The sequence below is a fragment of the Plecotus auritus genome, assembly GCF_963455305.1.
Source record: "Plecotus auritus genome assembly, chromosome: 5".
Lineage (NCBI taxonomy): Eukaryota > Metazoa > Chordata > Mammalia > Chiroptera > Vespertilionidae > Plecotus > Plecotus auritus.
The window spans coordinates 185,682,280-185,690,756 of NC_137776.1; the positions used below are offsets into that span (position 1 = coordinate 185,682,280).

The window sequence follows — 8,477 nt, forward strand, 5'->3', positions numbered from 1 at the left end:
GAAAAAGCTTCTGCGCAGCGAAGGGAGCGTCAGCAGAAGGAAAGGCAGCTTGAAGACGGGGAGAAGAGGATTGCAAACCACGTATCTGATAAGGGGCCAACATGCAACAAATATAAAGAATTCACACAACTCAGTAGCTAAAAACAATTAAAAATCCAATTAAAAAACGTTCAGAAGAGCGTGTCAAAATTTATGACAGAGCCGGGCCGGTGTGGCTCAGTGGTTGAGTGCAGACCCAAGAACCAAGAGGTCACTGGGGAGGGAGCGGAGAACTGGCTCTCCTACTGGGAAAGGGGGGGCAGTTAAAAGTGGCCTGACTTCAGGACCCCGCGGCTTGTCTCCTGGGTCGGTCAGGGGAGACCTGTGCCCGAAAGTCCCTTACCTCTCTCTTCAGGGTCAGACGGTGGAAATTCCCAGAATGCCTTGGACGGGGAGGACTGGAGGTGGGCGCAGAGGAGGGACCGGGCGCCTGTGCTGAGCGGGAGAAGCCAGGCGCCGTCCACCCCCCGGGACCTGGCCCCCCAGACAAGCTGTGGAGAAGGAGCTGCTGTATGGGGAGGGGCGGCCAGGGCGGGCGTGAGCACAGTGGCCCCGGGAGGGAGGCCAGGGCCCTCCAGCCGCGCACAGAAGCGGTTCTGAGAGCAAACACCCCACCAGCAGGCACTCAGGCTGCAGCCCCCGCCCTCTGACCTGGGCTGGGCCGCCTCGGCCTTTGCTCCTGCTGAGCCCTGGCTCCCCTTCTCGTCACCTGACTCACCTGACTCTGACCTACCCTCAGCCCAGCCCTGGCACTTCTGCCAACTGGGGGAGGGTGGGGACGGAGAGCAACGTCCACCTCCCTGGAGGGGCGGGCCCTCCTTCTTGGGTCCCAGAGCAGGGAGGGCAGAGAGGGGGCCCCCTGCGCAGCCAGTGGAGGGGAAAACCTGGGCGGGGGCGGCTGGGGAGAGCCTCGGTGGTGGGGGGTGACTGGCAGGGGCCTGAACTGCAGCCACTGGTCTGCAAGCTCGGGGGGTGGGGGTGGGGCTGGCACAGGGCTCCTGCCTCCAGGCTCTGTCACCTGCCTGCAGATGCAGGTGCGGGAGGCTGCTGACTAACGGGGTGGGGAAGGGACAGGCAGGACCCAGCCAGCCGCAGGTGCCTGAGGGACAGCATTCCAGCTTCGTCCTGCTGCCGCCGCCGCCGGGGCCACCAGCCCAGGTGAGGGGCCGACCAGTCCTGAGGGACTGTTCTGGCCTGAGGGGGGGCTGTTCTGGCCTGAGTGGGGGGGCTTACCAGTCCTAGGAGGGTGCTGACCCGTCCTGGGGGCTCTCCTGACTCTGGGGAGTCAGCCCATTCTCTTTGCCGGCCCACTGGGGGCTCAGATGCTGTGTCCCCTGGAGATGGGGTGTGACATGGGGTCCTGGGTCCCTGGCTCTGCTCTGTCACCTGCTTGCCTCTGAGCCGTGGCCAGGCCTGGCCTTGCTGCAGCCCAAGCAGCACCTGCCTCCTCTGAGTCTCCGTCTTCCCTCCTTCAAGTGGGGTCAGAGCCCCCCAGCTGTCAGCACCCCTTTAGGGCCGGTCAGGACTGTGGCAGGAGCAGGACAGAGGCAGCCTACCTCCCTCCTCCGCCCCCTGCCCTCCCGCCTCCCCCCTCCCTGCTCGAGCCGTGTTTGCCTTCCTGGGGGAATAGATGATACAATACAAAATCACGGGACCCCAAAGCGCTGCCGACTCTGAGATCAGGTTCCCTCCGGCAGCGGTACCAGCTGGCTCGAGGCTCTGGGTGACCCTGGTGAGCAGCAGCTGAGGCCCTGCCCTCCGGGTCAGCCAGGACGCTGCGGGGGGGGGGGGGGGGGGGCGTCCGGGGCCGGAATAAAACCTTTCAGCTCAGACTGGAGACGCTGAGGCTGGGTTTCCCACACAAACCAGGTCTCTGCTAACTGCCCCTCAGGTCCTTTAGTGGAGACACGCTTCCCGGGACCCCAGTGACCTCACTCGTCCATCGGGGTGCAGGAGGTCACCTCTGCCTTTCTGGGTAGGCCTGACCTCAGGGCCCAGAACGGAACCCCGCCTCGGGGAGGCCTGGGTGGGGCCCCGAGAGGAGGCTGGATCGTGGGGGGTGGGGTCCTGGGAGGGGTCCGGAGGGCCAGCTGCCAGGACAATGGGGTGGGGCAGGCGGGCGGCCCGCTGGCCTGCCATGTGGCCTTACAAAGGCGCTGTGGGCTCCCAGACCCGGCCTCTGGGGCCCGGCTCCCACCCCCTCCAGCGCCTGTCGCTCCCTGTGCTCCAGAGACGTGGCCTTCGGGCGCCCACTGGCCCAGCGAGGTGGGCAGACCCCAGGGTGGAGTCTGCCCACTGCTGCCCACCCCAGGTCCAGCCCGCCCCCAGCATGAAGCTGACGGGCAAGGAGCAGGTGCTCACGGCCCTGCTGGGCGGCGCTGCAGCCCTAGCCGTCACCGCGCTGGTGCTCACCCTGGTGCAGGCCACCAGCGTCCTCCTGCCTGCGGACACCAAGGTGCGCCTGCTGGGCGGGGGGCGGGGCCAGGGTGTGCCTCTGGGCGGGGGGGCGGGGCCAGGGGTGCACCTGTTGGACAGGGAGTGAGGCCAGGGGTGCACCTGCTAGGCTGGGGGCGGGGCCAGGGTGTGCCTCTGAGCGGGGGCGGGGCCAGGGTGTGCCTCTGAGCGGGGGCGGGGCGAGGGGTGTGCCTGCTGTGTAGGGGGTGGGGCGAGGGGTGTGCCTGCTGAGCAGGGGGTGGGGCCAGGGTGTGCCTGTGGGCGGGGGGCGGGGCTAGGGTGTGTCCTGTGAAGGGGGCGGGGCCAGGGTGTGCCTGCTGAGCAGGGGTGGGGCCAGGGTGTGCCTGTGGGCGGGGGGCGGGGCTAGGGTGTGTCCTGTGAAGGGGGCGGGGCCAGGGTGCATCTGCTGGGCAGGGGGCAGGGCCAGGGGCGGCTGCTGGGCAGGGGGCGGGGCGAGGGGTGTGCCTGTTGGACAGGGGGTGGGGCTAGGGGCGCCCGCAGGGCAGGGGGCGGGGCCAGGGTGTGCCGGCCCCCACACTCTCCTGACCCTGGTGTCACTCCCAGTTTGGGATCGTGTTCGACGCGGGGTCCTCCCACACGTCCCTCTTTGTGTACCGGTGGCCGGCGGACAAGGAGAACGACACCGGTGTGGTCAGCCAAGCCCTGGCCTGCCGGGTGAAAGGTCAGCGGCCGCTCTGTCAGAGGGGGCGGTGTTGGGAGCTGCCCCGCCCCCAGGCTGGGAGCTGGCTTAGGCTGGTCTCCGTCCCTCAGCAAGTCGGCAAGTTACCCTCAAGGAAAGGGGGCTCAGAGAGGTTGAGTGAGCGCCCCAGGAGGCCCAGCTGCTCTGTGGGTGCCGGCCAGAGCCTGCAATTGCCTCCTGAGCCCTTCCTGCCTCTCCAGCCTCGGGGGTTCCTGCCCTGTGGTCCCAGCCCCCCAGCCTCTGCCTCTGTCCCTGTGTGGCTTCCTCCCTGTCTGCAGGCCCCTCCCTTCCTGCACAAGGACCCTGTCCCTGGAGGGGGGGGGGGCCCTCAGGGTGACCTCACCTAATTAATCTGCAAAGACCCCTTTTCCCAACGAGGGTCGCATGGAAGGTCCTGGCAGGGGTGAGGATGTGGACACACCTTTTGGGGACCCCTGTCCACCCCCCACAGGCCCTTTCTGCCCGGCCAGCCTTCGGGGCCTGGAGCCTGGTCCTGGGGTGCTGTTTCAGGGCCGGGCATCTCCGCCTACGCCTCCGACCCTGCGCAGGCTGGCGAGAGCCTGCGGGGCTGCCTGGAGGAGGCGCTGGCCGCCGTCCCGGAGGCCCAGCAGCAGCGGACGCCCGTGTTCCTGGGGGCCACGGCCGGCATGAGGCTGCTCAGGTGAGGAAGGCCGCGTGGAGCCCGCACATGTCGCCGGGAGAGGCCGTGAGCCCGAGTTCTCAGTGCCCTGGGCGGGGCCGGGGGGGGGTTGGGGGGGGGGGACGGGCAGGCACGGCCTCCCGCCAGCTTCACCCCGTCCGCTCTGCCAGCCAGAAGAACAGCTCCCAGGCCGAACACATCTTCGCAGCGGTCGCCCAAGTCCTGGGCCAGGCTCCCGTGGCCTTCTGGGGCGCCGAGCTCCTGGCCGGGCAGGAGGAAGGCGCCTTGGGCTGGATCACCATTAACTACGTCCTGGGCCTGCTAGTCAAGGTGCCCTGGGCGGCCTGGCAGGGGCGGGAGGAGCCGGGCTGGCCCGCGTGGCCGGTCCTGGAACCTAGTGCCCACCTGTGCCCAGTATTCCTTCTCTGGAGAGTGGATCCGGCCTCCCGAGGGGACGCTGGTGGGCGCCCTGGACATGGGCGGGGCCTCCACCCAGATCACCTTCGTCCCCGGAGGCCCCATTCGGGACGAGAGCACCCAGGCCTCCTTCCGCCTCTACGGCTTCGAGCACCGCGTCTACACCCACAGCTACCTGTGCTTCGGGCGCGACCAGATGCTGAACAGGCTGCTGGCCAGGCTGGTGCAGGTGGGCTCTCGGGGCCGGGGGGGCGGGTGGAGGGCAGGGGCGCCGATGGGGTGCCCTGCCCCAGGCTGGTGCTCACGGCCGCCTCCCGCCCCCCCTGCAGCGCAGCCCGGCCCCCCGCATCCGTCACCCGTGCTACCACGGTGGCTACGTGGGCTCGCTGTCCCTGGCTCCCTTGTACGAGTCGCCATGTGTCCAGGCCGCGCCTCGCCCAGACTTCCCCCCGAGCCTGCCTGTGGAGGGGGCTGGGAACCCCGGGGCCTGCGTCGCGGCCATCCGGGAGCTCTTCAACTTCTCCAGCTGCCACGGCCGAGAGGACTGCGCCTTCAACGGGGTCTACCAGCCCCCCGTGCGGGGCCAGTTCTATGTGAGCGCTAGGGTCCCAGCCCCAGGGCCTCGGTGCCAGGTGGGCCCGGCTGAGCCCTGGGCAGGCGGACAGGCGGGCTCCTGGAGGCTGGGTGTGGGGTCGGGGGCACCCGGCCTGCCTGGCGCCGCCCCAGTGCAGACACCCCCATCTCCTCGCCACCCCCCCGCCCAGGCCTTCTCTAACTTCTACCACACCTTCCACTTCCTGAACCTCACGGATGGGCAGCCGCTGGCCACGGTCAACGCCACCATCTGGGAGTTCTGCCAGAAGCCCTGGAAGCTGGTGGGTGGGCCCGGGGCGGCTTGGCTGAGCGGGGACTCGGGGACCCACCCGGACAGGACAGGGTGGCCCGTGGGTTTGGGGGAGCCGAGCCATGGAAGGAGGACACCCCTTGGCCTCAGGTGGAAGCAGCCCCTCGGGCCGGGAGGTGTGGCCTCACCCGGCTCCTCGTCCGGCCCAGGTGGAGGCGGCCTGGCCCGGGCAGCGGCCGTGGCTGCGGGACCACTGTGCCTCCGGCCTCTACATCCTCACGCTCCTGCTCGAGGGCTACGGGTTCCGCGCGGAGACCTGGCCCAGCATCGCGTTCCGCAAGCAGGTGGCTGCCCCCAGGCCCGGGAGGGCGGCCGGACGTGTGGGGGCCGCCCGGTCCTGACTGCCCGTGTGCCCCGCAGGCCGGGGGCGCCGACATCGGCTGGACGCTGGGCTACATGCTGAACCTGACCAACATGATCCCCGCCGAGGCGCCCGCCCGGTGGCGCGCGGAGAGCCACGCCGTCTGGGTGGCCAGCGTCGCCGTCGTGGCGCTGACCCTCGCAGCCATTCTCACGGTGGCCGCGGCCCAGCTCCTCTGGCCCCGGGACTGAGCACAGCCCCCTGGTGCGGGAGGCCCGGCCGGGAACCCCAGCTCCTCCCCGCAGTGCCCCCCGGGGCTCGTCTGTGAGCTCTGACCCGAGTCACTCTGGCCAAGGAGGCTGTGCCGAGGCCCCCACCCTGGCACCGGCCCCCTCCTCCACGGGGCTTCCGGGGCAGGGAGTACCGTCCGCACGTGCCTGGCTGCCGGACGCTGGGATGTGGCTGCAGCGTTAGAGGGCTGTGGGCAGGTCCAGCCGGAGGGGCCTGACTCCCTGGGAGGGGCAGGTGGGGGGCCAGGGTGCCCGGAGTCGGCGGAGCCTCAGGGGGGGCAGGGGAGGCCCAGCCTGGAGCCCCGTGTTGCCGCCCGCACCCGCAGAACCCGTCACACCTTGGCAGAGCACTGCTTTTATTAAAACCCTCCCTCTGGCCACGGACTTCTCAGGGCTGGTCTTGCGGGCAGGGCGGGGGGGCGGGGGCAGGGCAGGGGGGCAGGAAGGGGGGGCAAGGGGCAAAGGGCGGGGGGCGGCCGCCGGCTCCTCAGCGCGGGCCCGCGGGGACCACGAAGCTCTTGGGGAAGATGCCGATGCGGCCGTCGCAATGGCCCTCCAGCCAGGCCTGGTCCACTGCAAGGGTCCGCGTGAGCCCCGTCCACACACAGACCCGGGTGCCCGTGGCCCAGAAGTGGGGGGGGGGGGGGGAGGGCGCTGCTGCCTACCCTCACACAGCACGTCCACGGTGTCCCCCGGCTGCAAGCCCAGGTCCGTGGGTCCCTGGGCGGAGTAGCTGTGCTGGGCCACCACCTGGTAGAGGACAGGCCGGCCGCCCGCTGCCTGCGGCGGAGGGGATACTGCGGGGTCAGGGCACCAGACGGTCTGGGGCTGCCCCCTCCCTGAGCCTCCCAACCAGGCCCAGCCCAGCCCAGCCCAGCCCAGGCTCACCCGGCACTGCAGCCGCAGGCCTGCGAGGTCCGAGGCCGCCTCCCGCCAGGCCCCCCGCAGCCCCTCCTCCGGGAGGGGGACCCAGCGCCTGCCCTCACCCGGCTCTTGGTAACTGCAAAGAGACCCGTCAGAGCGCCAGTGAGGGCCGCCAGCTGCGCAGGGAAGGCTGTGGGGAGGCTGCTGGCCTCCGACATCGCAGCCTCTGATGGGCCAGCCTCCTCCAGCTGGGCCCTGGTCCCTCCCTGGTCCTCCCTGGTCCTCCCTGGCTCTTCCCTGGTCCCTCCCTGGCTCCTCCCCGGCTCCTCCCCGGTCCCTCCCCGGCTCCTCCCCGTCCCTCCCTGGTCCCTCCCTGGCTCCTCCCTGGGTCACCACCTGAGCTGCCCACACTGGGCCTGGAGAGGGAGGGCCTGGCTCAGCAGGGCCCTCAGGTGGGGCAGGTCTGCTCCGCGGGGGGCCTGCAGGGCCAGGGTGAAGGCGCACTGCACCGTGACGGTCACCCAGGACTCGGGGTCCCCGGCAGCCACGCCCTGGGGTCAGGCAGAAAGGCCGGGTGGGATTTGGGCCGGGGCTGAGGGCAGGGACTGAGGGGTGGGAGGCTGGGAGGCTTCGTCAGCTGGGGTCCCCAGGGCCATTCAGAGGGACAGGGCCTGGGCTTGGGGCCCCCACATTTCTGGGGAGTCGGGACCTCTTACCCCAGCACCCGTGGGGTCCTCAGAAGGTCCAGGGTCTGGCCCCCCCAGCCGCCAGCAGCCCTGCAGAGGGGACAGAGACGGACTCAGGTGCCCCGAGAGGGGAACATTCTGGAGGAGCTGCCAGAACCACAGGGGGGCCCGAGGCACGGCTTCCTCTTTGGGGGTCACAGAGGCTGCTCCCCGCCCCCCAGTGCCTGCTGCCTCCGCAGAGTTCCCGCCCCCACAGGACACCTTACCTAGAGGAACCTGCTTGCCAAGTTGGTCCGTGTGGGGCCTCTGCAAGGGAAGCCAAGGGCTCTGCTGGGCCAGGGGAGGGGGCCAGGGCGGGGCCAGGGGAGGGGCCGGGGGTGGGACCTCGAGGGTGGGGGCCAGGGCGGGGCCGGGGGAGGGAGCCGGGGGGTGGGACCTTGAGGGTGGGGGCCGGGGCGGGGCCTGGGGAGGGGGCCGGGGGTGGGACCTCGAGGGTGGGGGCCAGGGCGGGGCCTGGGGAGGGGGGTGGGGGTGGGACCTGGAGGGCACACTCAGCCCCATGCCCGTGAAGCCCATGGCCCTCCCCCCTCAGCCCCGCCCAGCACCTGGGTGCCCGTGGCCAGGAAGGGAGGCCGGGGTGCTGGGGCCATGACTGAGGGCGGGAGGCCCACAGCAGGACATGGCCCTGGGGACCTCCAGGCCCTGTGATGGGGAGCACCAGCCGCTGTCCCCCCCGGCTGGTCCCCCAGCAGACACGGAGGCTGCCTGCCCAGGGGTGGCCACCAGTCCCCACGCTCAGCCTGGGGGACCCTTCAGTACTGCGCCCCGCCCACCCTGCTGGGCTCACTCACCTGTTCATCAGGGGTGCTGGGTGCCCCGCCCGGCCTGGTCAGACCCGACCTCCAGGTCTGCATGGGAGAGCGTCCTGGGGCCCAGGGGGGTGTCGGCTTTGCAGGCGCCTGTGTCGAGGGCCCTGGGGGGAGGGGACCCCAGTTTCAGTGCTCACTTCTCCCTGACGCAGCCCCCCCGCTGCCCCCTCGGCCCAGGGCTCTGAAAAAGGGGGGCCTGGGGGCGCCCCAGGCGCCGAGGAGAGGAGCAGTGTGGACCCACACCCTGTGCACGGATGGCCCTCTCTCCAAGGCCCGGGGTTGGGGGTGGGGTGGGGGCTGCTGACCTCACCCA

General features: G+C 70.7%; 2 protein-coding genes across 3 annotated transcripts in view; one reads left to right on the forward strand and one right to left on the reverse strand.

The window, feature by feature from the left end:
• The first annotated feature begins 1,065 nt into the window (after positions 1 to 1,065).
• On the forward strand, positions 1,066 to 6,128 carry ENTPD8 (ectonucleoside triphosphate diphosphohydrolase 8). 2 transcript variants are annotated; one of them, XM_080669014.1, is made up of 11 exons: positions 1,066 to 1,197; positions 1,931 to 2,014; positions 2,351 to 2,494; positions 3,058 to 3,175; positions 3,704 to 3,854; positions 4,004 to 4,163; positions 4,249 to 4,479; positions 4,580 to 4,843; positions 5,015 to 5,125; positions 5,304 to 5,438; positions 5,515 to 6,128. In XM_080669014.1, the coding sequence occupies exons 3-11, from the start codon at positions 2,369 to 2,371 to the stop codon at positions 5,704 to 5,706; spliced, it is 1,488 nt and encodes a 495-aa protein (XP_080525140.1). In that variant the 5' UTR covers positions 1,066 to 1,197; positions 1,931 to 2,014; positions 2,351 to 2,368; the 3' UTR covers positions 5,707 to 6,128. The 2 variants fall into 2 exon arrangements, with proteins under 2 accessions (XP_080525140.1, XP_080525141.1); XM_080669015.1 differs by lacking the exon at positions 1,066 to 1,197 and having other exon boundaries at positions 1,869 to 2,014.
• NOXA1 (NADPH oxidase activator 1) overlaps positions 6,087 to 8,477 on the reverse strand; it is a 10,171-nt gene continuing 7,780 nt past the window's right edge. Inside the window, 8 exon segments of the mRNA XM_080669016.1 lie at positions 6,087 to 6,318; positions 6,411 to 6,525; positions 6,634 to 6,745; positions 7,006 to 7,160; positions 7,326 to 7,379; positions 7,557 to 7,619; positions 7,621 to 7,679; positions 8,171 to 8,268. Coding sequence (XP_080525142.1) covers positions 6,233 to 6,318; positions 6,411 to 6,525; positions 6,634 to 6,745; positions 7,006 to 7,160; positions 7,326 to 7,379; positions 7,557 to 7,619; positions 7,621 to 7,679; positions 8,171 to 8,268 — 742 coding nt within the window. The 3' untranslated portion in view covers positions 6,087 to 6,232.